Below are 16,039 nucleotides of genomic sequence, written 5' to 3'. Positions count from 1 at the left end.
ACTCCCACTTATTTGGATGGTCAAGCCATCCTTGTCCATCCTTGACTAGCCTCCCTTCCGCATCCCCCATAGCCAAACATTCACTCTCCTATGGTGCTGAAGAGTTCTTGACTGTCTTCCTCTCTTCATCTCATCCTGCCAAGCTCTTCTCATCTGTTATTGAGACTGTTGCACCAACCTCCTGACTGCCCACCTGCCAGCAACTTTCATCCCCTTTTAATCATTTACCTTTTCAGCAGCCAAAGTAACCTTTGAAAATAAAATTCTGACCCAGTACTTTTCTGCTTTAAATACTTTAATAGCTTCCCATTAGGAAACCACTTTCAAATTTAAGATAACAAACATGTTATTTCTGTAATGGGGAATGATATGGTTTGGTTGTTTGTCTCCTTCAAATCTCATGTCGAAATGTAATCCTGAATGCTGGATGCAGCACCTACTGGGAGGTAATGGATCACGGGGGTAGATCTCTCATGAATGGCTTAGCACCATCCCCATGCTTATGAGTTCTTGCTCAGTTCACATGAGATCTGGCTGTTTTAAAAGAGTGTGGTATTCTCCTCTCTTGCTCTTCCTTTCGCTATGTGACACGCGGCCTCCCCTTCGGCCATGACTGTGTGATCCCTGAGGCCCTCCTAGAAGCTGATGCCAACAGTGCACTTCCTGTATAGCCTGCAGAACTGTCAGCCAAAATAACCTTATTTTCTTTATAAATTACTCAGTCAGAGGTATTCCTTTATAGCAACACAGGAATGGAATAACATGGGAAAAAATAAGATAAGACCAATGATTTTTAAAGAAGCCTGGTTAAAAAGAGACTACAAGCATCATGAGAACAGGAGCTGTACCTATTTAGTTTGCTGTAGAACCTCAGTAGTTATCTAGACTCTTTGCACACAGTTGACCCTAATACATATTTACTGAATGAATAAATACGGTAGGATTGAGGAAGGTATATTTTTGTTCATTTTTTGGGCGTTGTTTTATAAGATTAAACTTGTATTCATATTACCTATTCACACACACACATACACATATACACATGTTGATGGAAAAGAGTGAAAGAAAAACACAGGAGGATCACTGATGGAGAGAGGCATAGGTGAAGGCCTTAACATTTATCAGAAAGATGACAGATGGGAGAAGCAAAGATGAATGTAAACATGTGTTTATATATGCATTACATATAAAATATACATATATTTGTTATACTATATTACATATATAACACATACATAATACAATTTACACGCACACAATGTATACACACTTTTGGAGGGAGGGAGATAAAAGACGTTGAGGCAGTAGCCCCTGCAGGTTTCCTTTCCTTTCTGATTTAAGAAAATGATCTACTGAGAGGCCAAGAGGGTGTGGAGCAGAGGAAGGCAGTGAGAGCCTGAAACAGTTTCTACGATTGATACGACAGCATCTGCTGACTCGGTGTGCCAGAATCAGTTTCCATTCTGCTGGGTTTTTCTTCTGAGCTCTGTAAATATTCAAGACTCCAATTTTCTTTTTGGCTTCCTGTCCCTAAGGCAATGGTTTCCCAGAATCAGTGCAAGAATCAAATGTATAACAATAACTGGGGGAACTATGCAAAATGATTCCTACACCTTGACTGATGGAGATTCGGTGCTGGATTTGGTGAGGGGTTGGGTCCCATGTATGCGGCAATTTGTGAAGCACTGCCCTTTGGTCTGTAGGCCACGGGGTCATTGACCTCACAACCACATTTTCTCCTCAGTCATTGTACTGACCACAGCTGAGCACACTGGGTTAGTGATCAAACTCGTCACTCAAAGTCATGGTGACATGCCATGTTCACTTTGTCTTTCCATCCAGCTGAGAAGCAGCAACTTAGAAAAGAGAAAAAAAATACACAGAGATGGGCATATTATCTCTTCAAACATGGCTTTGATGGGAAGGACACATTTCCTGAAGGGTGCTCCCAGGATGGCCATCCCTGCCAGAGGGCAAAAGGGGAACAAATAGACCTCTTTCTCTATTAATCTTTCCTGTTCTTCTGTTCAAAACTAACATTTTATCTGGCTATTGAGAACGTGAATCCAAGTGTGCTTTGGAGCTGAACTCTTAACAGCTGAAAATAGCCCAGAGGAAAAAAAAATTCACAATTTTTAACCTTTTAACAGCTCTTGTTCAGGAAATGTGGGTTGCAATTTTACTTGACTTTGAAAATGTCAGAATTACTGAGACTGACTAAAAAATACAAGGAGAAACTTAACTTCACATTTCTTCAATTGGCTGCCACAACTCTGTTTCCTATTCTGGTGTGCAGTTACACACAATTATCTCAGCCTCTTGGAAATAAATCTATGGGTAAAAAGAGATCTTAAAATCATTTTTCAATTCCCTAGTCTTATAGAACGGAAATAATGACAAGGCAGGATGCCCAGGATTAAAGAGTCTGTAGCAAATCTGGGAATGGAACCCAAGTGTCCTAACCACTGATCCAGGGGCTTTCCACGTACTCGCCCCACAGTGTAACAAAAGAATTATGGTGAAATGGGGACTCACAGATCACACAGATACTTGTTTCACAAGTGTGATCAAATGCCTTATAAGCAATTAAAAACTCATGTTGCTGAAACTTTATTTAAAGATGGAAGATTGAATATATGCATTTAGCTCTGTCCCCTCCTCAAGCACTACCAGAACATAAACCAATAAAGACAAAGAAAAAAGAGGAGGAGAGACAGTAACACAGTTTTGGGAGACATTGTGTTAGGCAAGCGGCAACTGACTTAGCCAACTGGAGAAAGCTCAGTACTAAAATAGGAAAGCCTCGAAGCCATTCCATTTAAATTATCAGCCCTCAAGAGGCTGGCAGCACAGGCTCCTCTGGAAGTGGCACTGAAGGTAGGGCAGGAGAATGGTCAAAAGTCTGATTATTAAGGAGTTTATTAAAAGTCTGTTTATTAGGCCGGGCGCGGTGGCTCAAGCCTGTAATCCCAGCACTTTGGGAGGCCGAGACGGGTGGATCATGAGGTCAGGAGATCGAGACCATCCTGGCTAACACGGTGAAACCCCGTCTCTACTAAAAATACAAAAAACTAGCCGGGCGAGGTGGCGGGCGCCTGTAGTCCCAGCTACTCGGGAGGCTGAGGCAGGAGAATGGCGTAAAACCCGGGAGGCGGAGCTTGCAGTGAGCTGAGACCCGGCCACTGCACTCCAGCCCAGGAGACAGCAAGACTCCGTCTCAAAAAAAAAAAAAAGTCTGTTTATTAAGGGCTGAAGGTAGGGCAGGAGAATGGTCAAAAGTCCGTTTATCAAGATTCCCTTCCTCATGGCTTGAAGACAAGTGGTTGCCTCCCAACCCCATCCTACCCAGGAAAAGACCTGAAATGTATTCTCTGGAAAGAGTGAGCGGAGGCTCTTCAGACAGGAGGATACCAGGCACAGCTGAGGATGGGGATCCCAAACTGAAAAGACAGATTACACAAACGATTACTGCTGAATGTTGAGACTCCCAGACTTCTACTTAGCTTTCTGACTGGTTATATATTTTCTCTTGGTCTGATTAACTTGGGGGTGGGTGGGCGGGTGGAGGGATGGCCTAAAATTACTAACGGAGTTTCCTAAACAGCCAGCCAGACATGTCACCCTAAAGTGAAGTGCATAATTGCCAAATGCCATCTACTACTACAGAACTTCCAGCTATCTTTCTAGATAGCTACTCAAAAATTAGAAGGGACAAGACTTTCCAGACACTAAGAGGGCATCTAACAGAGAAATAGCAAAGCAACTTGGTGAAGAGGGAAAAATCACATGAAAAAGAAGCTTAAAACAAACAACAAAAACCTCCTGCATCATCAGAGATCTGAGAAAAGTGCATACATGAAATAAGGACAAGATGTTACCAACAAGAGAGAGGGAGAAAGAGAAAAATAGTCAAAGAATAAAAAAAGAACTTGTGGAAATTAAAATGATGGCAGAAATTGAAAACTCAACAGAAGGCTTGAAGGATAAAATTCAGGAAATGTTCAATAAAGTTAAGCAAAAAGAGGTGAAAATAGGAAACATGGAAAATTGGAGAACCAATTCAGGATAGTCAATATCCAAATAACAGATGTATTCATGGATTAGAGAAAATGGAAGGCACATAAGTGTCAAAGAAATTTCCCCAAATTGAAAAGGATTAGGAATTAAAGAACACCTTTCTCCCACAATTGAAAACAAACTGAAGGACACTTTTTTCCCTTAAAAAGTGGAGTTGGGGGTAGGGCACAGTGGCTCACACCTGTAATTCCAGGACTCTGGGGGCTAAGTGGGGAGGATCACTTAAGGCCTAGAGTTCCAGACTGGCCTGAGCAACACAGAGACCCTGTCTCTACAAAAAAATTTAAAAATTAGCCAGGTGTGGTGCATGCATATAGTCTTAGCTACAAGGTGGAGGGTGGTTTGAGTGGGGAGGATAGCTTGAGCCAGGAGTTTGAGGATGGAATGAGCTATGATTGTGCCGCCTACTCCAACCTGGGCAACAGAGTGAGACCCTATCACTAAAAAATACATATAATAATTTTTTTTTTATTTTAAAAAAATGAATTGGGTGGGGCTTGCCATAGTGAAAGGGTCTACTGAGTTTCCACTATACTAATCATTATGGAATTTCTAACTACTGAGTTCAAAGAAAAAAGTCCACAAAATTTCAGAGTGGAAAAGTTTTTCATACAAAGGATCATAAGTAAGAATAGCAGGAACTTTTCAAGAACAACTATTGAAAGTAGAAGGCTTCAAAATTCTGAGGGCAGGTAATTTCCACCTTTGATAGTCAAGCTATCAACTGAAAGCCAGAGAAAAATACAAGCATTGTCAGACCCGCAAGTTTCAAAAAAAATTACCTGCCTTTAACCCTTTCTACATAAGACACTGGGAAATGTGCTCCACCAAAATAAAAGAGTAAACCAACAAAAAATAAGACATAAATGTAGGGCTCCCATACAAGAGAGGCAAAAGGAATCCTCAGAATGGTGGTGAAAAGGAATCCCTTGCTCGGCCAAGGTCTAAAGACCAACCTGGGCAGGGTGGAGGAGATCAGAAGGCTGTGGGAGGAATCTGCCCCAAAGGATGAATTTGACAGGATTCCAAGCATGATTGATTACACTGAGAGGAGATTTACAATTGGGTAAAAGTGTGAGGTTGAATTATTCATAACTATATGAAAAACTAATAAAATCAGTATCTGCTGTATAGTCTCCAGAGGAAAAGTAATCAAACTATATTACATAGCTCATCTGTGGAAAAGTATTACATAGTTATAATAAACACTGCATACTGATCTTACCAAAATTATAACACAATACAGTTGAGGGAATGGGGTTGGGAAAGTTTGTGAGAGAAGGGAAGGGGGCTGGAGTAGGTGAAAAAGAGCTAAATACTTCTGTACCAATATATAATGCCTAAAACTGAAAAATAGATAAATTATAATTTAAGTATGTTAACTAAAGATATAGAGGTAATTACTAAAAGAATCAGCTACAGTTAAAAGTCCTGGCCTCTGGGGAACAGAGAACACAAAAGGAGATGCAGCTGGTTTTCATAACAAAACCTGCAACATTATTTAATTTTCAAGTTATGTAAACATTCTAACTACACAAAACTTTGACAAAAAAAAAAACTTTTTTTTTTTTTTTTTTTTTTTTTTTTTGCCCTTAAAAAAGGTGGGGAGCTCATGGCATGAACACATATAAACATAAGAATCACTGTTCTGGCACCTACTATATGCCAGGCACGTGCTAGATGCAGATTAAAAAACAAAAACAAAAACAAAAACAGAAAATGTCCCTTTTTAGGAAGCTTATATTCCACAATGAAAACTAAATATAAGTACTTTTAAAATAAATGACTCCACTTGGAGATATGAAGGAAATAAACAAGTTGATATAGCAGAGATTAAGAGATGGAAGTATTTTGGGTAGGGTGGGTCAGAGGAGCCTCCCTGAGGGGTGATATTTGAGACCTGAAGTATGAGAAGGAGTTGGCTATGCAGGGCTAAAAAAACAGCATGCAAGGAAAAAGAAAAAGCAAGGCAATGGTTCTGAAGCAGAAAGTATCCTGGTGTGCGCCAAGATATGAGCAAAGATCAGTGTGACTGGAGGGCGGTGAAGACAGGAGAGGCTGGGGAACAAGTGAGGCTGACCAGGAGGCAGGAGCCATCATACCACGCACTGACAGGTAAACAATGGGATGGCACCACAGCATCACAGAGCATACTTCTGTTGCAGGAGTGGAAACAACAGACCCAGTCATTAGACTAATGTTGAAGTCTAGGAGATGAAGTTGGCCTAAGATGACAGTAGTGGAGACAGAGAAGATATTCAAAATCATTATGAAGGTAGAAGTACTGGCAGGAGAGGAAGGACAATAGAAGAGAAACCAAGGATGATATGCAGGTTTCTGACTTTGTAAATTGAAGGATGGTGGTACCATTTACTGAGATGGTGAAGACACAGAATGGAGAGGCAGGATGGGGTAGATGGGACATGGAGCGAATCAAGAGTTCCTCCCTGAACACGAGACTCCATCCAGGAGTGCTGTCAAGGAGAGAGGAGGGTACGGTGTCTACAACTCAGAAGAGCTCAATGTTGGAGATACATAGCTTGGAGAGTCAACAAATTAATGGTATTTAAAGCCCCTGGAATAGATGAGCATGTAGACAGAAGAGGTATTGCTTAAACCACAGCATGAAGAATTCTCAACATTCCCAGGTGGCCAAGTAATGAAAGAAAAGCCAGTAAAGGATCAAGAAATGGCCAGTAGTGAAAGGGGAAGGCCAAGTTAGAAGGTAATTTCAAGAAGGCAATAGAAAACCCCTTAAAGCCACTCAGAGATCTAGTAAGATAGAAATGTATCTATTGGAAGCAGCAACACACAGATCTTGAATGACTCTGCCAAAATCAATTTCAGAAGAGTGATGGGAAAAGACACCACACTGTAACAGATTGAAAAATAAATGAGTAATGAAGGGGCCATAGTACATGTAGGCAACATTTCAGAAGTTTCGCTTTAAAAGGAGACAGACAGGCTGGGAATGGTGGCTCATGCCTGTAATCCCAGCACTTTGGGAGGCCAAGGTGGGTGGATCACAAGGTCAGGAGTTCGAGACCAGCCTGGCCAATGTGGTGAAATTCCATCTCTACTAAAAATACAAAAATTAGCCAGTCGTGGGGGTGGGCGCCTGTAATCCCAGCTACTCGGGAGGCCGAGGCAGGGAACTGCTTGAACTCAGGAGTCAGAAGCTGCAGTGAGCCGAGATGGCGCCACTGTACCCCAGCCTGGGTGACAGAGCAAGACTCTGTCTCAAAAAAAAAAAGAAAAAATTAAAAAAATAAAATAAAAGGAGACAGAGAAACAGGGTAAGAGATGGAGAGGGATCTAAAGGTCTAGAGAAAGGTGTTTGATTCTTTAGTATTTTTAACACAGGGATTCCAGAGTATTAATTTACTAACTCCTTCAGTTGTACAACTTAACAAGCACCAGATCAGTGTCCTTACAGAGCTTACAATCTATTGGGATAGAGACAACAAACAAATATACTAATTTCAGGTGGAGATAAATGTTTTGAAGACAAAGCAGGTTAAGAGGACACAGAGTAACAGTGACATTTTAGATAGATAAGTCAGGGGTGACAGCTCTGAGTAGGTGACATTCAAGTAAGAACTGAATGAAGTGCAGCAGCAGGCGTCCTAGATGAGAAAGGAGTTAGGAGGTGAGAGAGGGTGGAGAGGATGATGAGAACAGTGGCCAGGCAAGGGGTGACATGTCAAGGGACAGGTGTGGCTAGAGCGCAGTAAGAGACAGGCAGAGCAGGAAGAGAAGAGGATGGAGAGCTAGCAGAGACCTTACAGTACATGGCCATGAGTTTGGATTTTATACTGTTTGTAGAGAAGTCACTACAGACAGTATAAAGGTGTAAAAGAGAAGGATCACTGTGACTGTTCTGTGAATTCAGACCAAGAGGTGCATGAATGGTGGCAGGAAGCGACTACAGGAGTCCTTGCAAAACATAGTAGTGGCCTGGGCTCAGATTTAGGTGTGGGAGCAGGGGATGATGGGTGCTTGAATTTGAGAATATGAGGTGTCACAGAAAGACAGGAATCAAGGTTGACTTCAGCTTTGGGGCCTGAGTGACTAGGTGGTATCACTGCAGAGATTAGAACAATGGAGGAAGTATAGGCTCATGAAACAAATCAAGAATTTGGTTTTGGAAATGTTAAGTTCAACTCATCTACTAAACAACTAAGTGAAGAAGTAAAGCAGACAGCTGTAAAGCAAGGGAGAGGTAGGGAGTATACATAAGTACGTGGAAGTCATCCACATACAGATGTCATTCAGGACCTTGCAAATGAATGAGATCACCTATGGAGTGGAGACCAGAAAGAGGGTCAGAGCACTAAGCCCTGGGTGCTCCAAAGTTTAGGGGCAAGAAGAGAAGGATCCAGCAGGAGAGACTGGGAAAGAACAAGTGAGCAGTGAGCAGAATCAAGATAAAGTAGCATCACGAAGCCAAATAAAAAAAGAATTTCAGGAAGCAGGGATGGTCAGCTGTGCCCCGTGCTGCTGAGATAAGCATGAGCTCCAAGAGAAATTCTGGGAACCTCTGTGACTCATGATGAATGAACAATGCTCTGTGATAACATTCCTTACCCATAAGTGTATTCAGACCACTTAGTCACTCTCAGTTCATTTAGAACACTATGCCTCTGTTTCCAAGGAAGCCTCACCCCATGGCAAGCCTCCTTCAGGATTCTCCCAGGAAGCAACAGAAGAGATCCCTGTGCCTGTGAAATAGAAATGGCTCTAATGGGGAGGCGTAAATAGGAAGCAGACCAATGCTCACAGCAAAGAACCCAACTTGTTGGGGCAGAATAGAACCATTCTATAAATTCCTACATTTTTCTGACTCACAGAATGTGAGAGGAAAATCAACAGCAATAAAGTTATTATAACTCCCATTCTACCGATGAGGAAATTAAGGCACGAAGAGGTTAAGTGACTTGCCCAAAATCACATAGCTAGTAGGTAGGAAAGCCAAGATTCTCAAACCTAGGAATCAAAGGAAAAGAACAAATTGTCAACTGTTTTGCTTGGCTGCCTTCCCCAAATCAAATGTGTAGTTTCTGGGAGTCAGATCACAAAATTCTATCTGACACTATGACTTCTGATCAAAATTGGCCATCCTTTCTTCCATTTTAAAATATTTAATTGACAAAGACTGAATATGTTCAAGGTGTACAACGTGATTTGATATACATTGTGTAACAATTACCACAATCAAATTAACACACCGCATCACCATTTATACTGTACATTAGATCCCCAGAACTTAGTCATCTTTAACTTAAACTCTCTACCCTTTGACCAACATCTCCCATTTCCCGCAACCCCCGGCAATCACTGTTCTTTTTGTTGTTTTGAGACGGAGTCTTGCTCTGTCGCCCAGGCTGGAGTGCAGTGGTGCAATCTTGGCTCACTGCAAGCTTTGCCTTCCGGGTTCACACCATTCTCCTGCCTCAGCCTCCCAAGTAGCTGGGACTACAGGTGCCCGCCACCATGCCCAGGTAATTTTTTTGTATTTTTAGTAGAGACGGGGTTTCACCATGTTAGCCAGGATGGTCTCAATCTCCTGACCTCGTGATCCGCCCGCCTCGACCTCCCAAAGTGCTGAGATTACAGGCGTGAGCCACGGCACCCGGCCAATCACTGTTCTACTCTCTGCTTTTATGACTTTTTTAGATTTCACATGTAAGTGAGGTCAAACAGTATTTGTCTTTCTGTGTCTGGCTTATTTCACTTAGCATAACGTCCCCCAGGTTCATCCATGTTGTCACAAATGGCAGGATCTCCTTTTTTATGGCTGAATAACATTCCGCTGTACATATGCACCAAAATTTCTTTATCCATTCATCCATCAATGGATACTTAGGCTGTTTCCATATCTTGGCTATTGTGAATAATGCTGCAATGAATACAAAAGTGTGAATGTCTCTTCAAGATACTAAGATCATTACCTTTGAGTATATACTCAGAAGTGGGACTGCAGGATTATGTGGTAGTTCTATTTTTGATTTTTTGTTTTTAGAACTGTCATACTGTTTTCCATAATGGCTGTGCAATTTATATTCCCAACGGTTTACAAGGATTCCCTTTTTTCCATACCATTGCCAACACTTTTTCTCATCGACTTATTGGCGTTTATTAAGAACTCTAAGGGAAGCTAAAGCCAGTCCTCTCTCACCAGCATGGTAAACGTTCACAGTTAATAATGTTTCTTCTGGAGAATTCTCTACTTTTATGACATGAGAGGCCATATTCAGTGGAAAAACACAAGGACATCAGGCACACTTGGATTTAAATTTTGGCTCCTCTCTCTAGTGAACGGGTAAATGTAAAAATCTGGTGAGAAAAAATCCTAATTTGCAGGGTAGTTATAAAAGTCTGATGACAGGACATAGATGAAAACATTGAAAATGGAGTGTTACATATTTAAAAAACCCTTTTTTCTCTCCTGCCCCTTCTCTTCCAGAATGCACTGCTGAGCCTCTGAAGTTAGTGTGATAGAAGTTGGTTACTCATTAATAGTTTTTGTTAAACTTTTCACCTACATAGCAGCAAAAAAAAAAAAAGAAAAGAGAAAAAAAAAACCCAAAAAGGTGGTTCTTCAAATCTTCATGTTTTACTGTCACAAAAAATTTGCATCTTTAAACAATAAAAGTTACTTAATATAAAAATGTTTTATATTTACCTCCAACTAAATTGATTTGCTTTCTCTTGAAAGTTTCAGGAATATTTGTTTTAGGAAGATTTTCCATGATATATGGTGACTTGACTTCCACACTGCCACATTACCACTTGCTCTCCAATATGAAGGCTCTTAAAAATAATGCATGAAAGTATGACGACTTAAGATTTCAAAGAGGTTCTTCACATTTCAATTATTATTCTGTCCTGTTTGCACCATCTTAACATCTTGGGGTCTACTCTACAATGTGGCCCAGTTGCAGTTTTGGTTCCAAAAAATTTTAACTGTGTATTTTCCACCCAAGAAAATTATTACTTTCCAGCATTTCAACAGTGAGTTCCTGGCCACTTGTAGGCTAAGCAGATACTAGCTGTGATCTTGCTTTTAGAGAAAAGTCTCTGGAACAGCTATAAGAGTAAATATAAACAGTATAAATCTGAAAATATTTTTCCAGTAAAAACAGAACACTCACCAAGGATGATCCTAAGTAAACTGCAATGACAGAAGATAGAGTTTTAAAAAATCATTTGAAAAGACAAAACATATTAATCCAAAGAAGCCAAAGGATTTAATTCAGCTATACTAACAGAATGTGGCTGCTTTAAAATATTACAGATTGGTGCAAAAGTAATTGCGCTTTTTGCTATTAAAAGTAATGACAATTACTTTCACTTTTGCACCAAATAATCCGTCCTTAAAATGTATATTTATAAAATAGCATCATTTACTTTTGTACCAAATAATAATTCAGTCCTTAAAATGTATTTTTATAAAATAGCATCATTTACTTCAGACAACTTTTTGTTGTTAAGTAATGCCACATACTCCCTTTTGTTATGCTATACACACTTGTATATTATTCGAAGGCCCCTGGATGTTGTACACACCCTGAGTAACATGTAAGGTCACTGAAATCTTGTTTTTATTATTTTGTCATCAAAATATCCTTGCCAAACTTTTTTTGCTAAAACTCTTTCTCCTGGAAGGCAGGGTACGAAGTCCTTCTTCCTTATAAGATCCTGGCCCACAGTACGGTGAGCCACAGACAGGTAAGAAATAACTTTTGCAGCCAGGCATGGTGGCTCACAACTGTAATCCCCACACTTTGGGAGGCTGAGGTGGGTGGATCACTTGAGGTCAAGAGTTTGAGACCAGCCTGACCAACATAGCGAAACCGCATCTCTACTAAAAATATAAAAATTAGCAGGTTATGGTAGCATGCACCTATAATTCCAGCTACTTGGGAGGTGGAGGTTGCAGTGAGCTGAGATTGCACCACTGCACTCCAGCATGGGTGATGGAGTGAGACTGTCTCAACCAAAAAAAAAAAAAGAAAGAACTTTTGCTTTCTGAAGTTGTTTTCTGAAGCATGCATGCAGGAATGGATTATTTTCAGCAATCCATGTGGACTGAGGAATAAAAAGTTACAGAACTTCAACAAATAATATCTGAAACCCCACTACTGTTACAGAAATAACAAGAAAGACACAGGCCTGTTCTCCCGGAACTGACAGTCAGTCGGAGGGGAAAAGGAAGGAAGGATGCTGTTCAAATACGAAGTAAGGGGATCTTACCCAGGCTGGATGGGAGGTGAGTGTGAGGAGTCAGAAAAGGCCTCCTGGAGGTGGGAACATCACCTGAAGGATGAGGAGGTATCAATAAATACAATAGGCCAATATAAGGGTTGGTGTTAGGCTGCAGACAGAGCAGGAGGCGGCATCAGACCTGCCCCTGTAACAACAAGACCTGACCTTGTGTAAGCCATTTGACCTTTTTTGCTCTCATTTTCCTTATCTATAATATGGGTTGGCCAGGATGTCAGTTAACCTTAACTCTTGCTGTGCATCAAAATCACCTGAGCGCCTTCTAAAAAGAATGGCCCCTTCCTCTGAAAGGTCGTTTCAGGTGATGGGGCATCAGTGTTTCTTTCATGAGCTCTCCAGATGATGCTAATCTGCAGCCAGGGCTGAGAACCACTGGATGAGATGAGCTCTCAAGGCCCTGACATCTTAGGTCTGTAGTTCACAACCCCTGGGGCACAGTAACATCTTCTGGGAGCTTTTAGAAATCCCACTGGAGACTGCATTCCAGATAATTAAACCAGATCTTTGGAGGTGGCCTCAGGCATCCGTAATTTTAAAGTTCCCAGACTGATGCCAAGCTACAATCAAGGTTGACAACCATTGTCCTAGGCCCTCCTAATACTTCAGTTCCCTATTATGGTCAATGAAGGATGGGAAAATTAAAAAGAAAACTATATCGAATTAAAAAGAAAACTAAAAGCCAAAGGCCACCGAAGGATCTTAAATGGGACTGTACCACACATGGATGTGTGCATCATTCATGTTTATGCATGACAGGTGGGAAATGCCCAATCCAAAATGCTCTCAGTTCTAAATTTAAGATTCAACGGAATACTTCTATAAAATGGCTCCATGGTGTGTTCTCTGCAATACTTAGTTAGAATTTGATTTGCATGGTTGACTGTAATATGAACATTACATTCCCTACCCACGAGGTTACTTAAATCCACTTATTAGGCAATGGTGAACTAAACAAACAGTAATTAGAAACACTCCAGACTACCTTTCAAATCTGTTGCTAAATTATGTTTTCCTGCACCAAAGCCCATACACACAGCATGTCCACAAGCATCACAAAACCAAAGCCTCAGAAATATTTACACTAATAAGGGCATAAGCTACCTTTAGGCCTTCACACTGGATTCTGCAGGGAAGTAAGGGTTGCTTTAGAGAAGACTATTCATTACTGTTATTTCTCACATCCAGGTAAATAAAGCACTGCCCGCATGTGGTTGGAAGTCCCAGGTGAAAATGAACTCTCCAGCGGTCTGGAAATGAAGAATACCTCTGATAGACTGTCTCATTTCCTGAAATGAGTCAGAAGTGAAAGCAATTCTTCAGAAAAGAACATCTGCACTATGGCATAGCTTATAAAATAATGCCAGATGATACCTGTGGCTATGAAGTTGGCCCCAGAGAAGAAGGGAGGGTCTGGGAACAGCACCAGAGCCTCTGCATTGCACTTAATCTCAGGGCTGCCGCTGTTAGCTTGGAGGGCCTGCAAATCCAATGAGCGGCCAGGCATCCTGGTCTCCACCATAAATCTTGATTAGCAGTCAGACTGCTCACATTCCATTAGAGAGCTGGCCCCTCGCCAATGGGTGGAAGCAGCCAGAAAGGATGCATGTGCTGCCCTGAGCACGGAAATAGCAATTCTTACAAGAAAAATTATTTTCCTTAACTAAAAATAGTCTATACCCGTTAATGATTCAGACAGACCTTTCTTCCTGGGGAGGACTATGATCTAATGCTGCCAAGGAAAGCCCTTTCCCCTCCTATTATGCAGGAAGAAGAGGTATTGGCATGTGATCAGGTACTGGAGGACAGGAAAGAATGAAATGCCTTTCACAACAACTCTAGTAAAGACCAATAAATAGGAAGGTGAAAAACAAACACGGTTTTCACCAAGATCAGAGGTCAGTTCTTCTTCTTAGATAGCTCTTCATTATTCTTTTCATCCTGGTTAAGTATATATGTACGTATTTTATTTATTTAATGTTTGAGACAGGGTCTCACTCTATCAGCCAGACTGGAGTGCAGTGGTACAATCTCGGCTCACTACAGCCTCCACCTCTCAGGTCCAAGCAATTCTCCTGCCTCAGCCTCTCGGGTAGCTGGCATTACAGGCATGTACCACCACATCTGGCTAATTTTTGTATTTTTGTAGAGACAGGGTTTTACCATGTTGGCCAGGCTGGTCTTGGACTCCTAACCTCAAGTGATCTGCCTGCCTAGGCCTCCCAAAGTGCTGGGATTACAGGCATGAGCCACTGTGCCCAGACCGGGGTTTTTAAAAGGAATCCAGCACTGCCGTTTGTAATGGAGTGGTGGGGGAACTGGAAACAATCTACATGCCCGTTAATAGATGATCAGGTAAATTATAGTACATACACAATGGAATACTATATAGTTATTTAAAAGTCCAATCTGTGTGCAGATACAGAGATATCTGTACTCTCTCTGACACATTGATACATTAAAAAATGCACCTGGCCTTTGTATAGTAAACATTTGTGTAAATGTTTTTAAAGAAGTTGCCTAAAATAGGAGAGGGTTGGGAGAGAGTATTATTTTTCTTTTATACCCTTCAATATAGTTTTGACTTATCTTTTCATATACCTGTACCCCTCCCCTTTTAAAAATAGGCACTAAGTAAGTAGAGGGCTATTTCTGGTTTCTTCTTTATGCTAGCCTCTTCATACATAATTTAAAACAAGTGTTATTTTATTTTTTTGAGATGGGAGTCTTGCTCTGTTGCCCAGACTGGAGCACAATGGCATGATCTCAGCTCACTGCAACCTCTGCCTCCCTGGTTCAAGCGATTCTCCTGCCTCACCTTCCCAAGTAGCTGGGATTACAGGTGCCCGCCACCATGCCTGGCTAATGTTTACATTTTTAGTAGAGATGGAGTTTCACCACACTGGCCAGGCTGGTCTCAAACTCCTGACCTCAAGTGATCCGCCTGCCTTGGCCTCCCAAAGTGCTGGGATTACAGGTGTGAGCCACCATGCCTGGCTAGTAAATGCTATTTTAAATAGATGTTATGGAATCGTAACTCCCCAAAAATCAGATGTCAAAGCCCTAACCCACAGTATCTCAAAATGTGGATTTGGAAAAGACAGGGTCTTTAAAGAGGTGATTAAGTTGAAAATGAGACTGAGCGTGTGCCCTAATCCAATCAGACTGGTGTCCTTAAAAGAGGAATAAATTTGGACATGGGAAGATACCGGAGTGCATGCATGCAGGGGAAAGACCATGTGAGGACGCAGAAAAGGTGGTCATTGGCAAGCCTCAGGAGAAACCAAATGTACTGACACCTTGACCTTGGGCTTCCTAGCCTCCAGAACTGTGAGAAAATAATGTCTGCTGTTTAATAACCCAGTCTAAAGTATTCTGTCATGGCAGCCCCAGCAAACTAATATAACAGATAAACAGATGGATGATTCAATTCAACTAGCACAACATGGATACAGTCAACCATAAGAGTCTTCAACAGGTGAAAAGCCCACTAAGTCCACCATGATACTGATGGTCTAATCTGCCTTTGAAGACACAGGAGTTGATGGAGCTTCTGACTAAATCATGTTCACCCTGTTAAGTGGTTCAAGCCGGGACTTGAATGGGTTTCCCACCTCGTCATTTTTAACAAACTCCATAACTCAAAGAACTAGAGCCTCAGATACATACACACACACAT

The 16,039-nt window shown here is 41.3% G+C and overlaps 1 protein-coding gene across 3 annotated transcripts in view; it reads right to left on the bottom strand.

The window, feature by feature from the left end:
- Positions 1 to 16,039, bottom strand: part of ANO6 (anoctamin 6) — a 227,717-nt gene that overhangs the window by 156,933 nt on the left and 54,745 nt on the right. Inside the window, exon 2 of one of the 3 annotated variants that reach the window (XM_023231170.2) lies at positions 12,334 to 12,396. The exons of 1 other annotated variant lie outside the window; for it this stretch is intronic. In XM_023231170.2, the coding sequence (XP_023086938.1) occupies positions 12,334 to 12,396 (63 nt within the window). Of the gene's footprint in view, positions 1 to 10,762; positions 11,132 to 12,333; positions 12,397 to 16,039 lie in introns of those variants that run through there. One more of the 3 variants, XM_023231173.2, reaches the window with a different exon arrangement.

The sequence above is a fragment of the Piliocolobus tephrosceles genome, chromosome 10, assembly GCF_002776525.5.
Source record: "Piliocolobus tephrosceles isolate RC106 chromosome 10, ASM277652v3, whole genome shotgun sequence".
NCBI classification, from domain to species: domain Eukaryota; kingdom Metazoa; phylum Chordata; class Mammalia; order Primates; family Cercopithecidae; genus Piliocolobus; species Piliocolobus tephrosceles.
The sequence above is the reverse complement of the archived record's forward strand: the minus strand, read 5'-3'. Positions and strand labels throughout refer to the sequence as shown.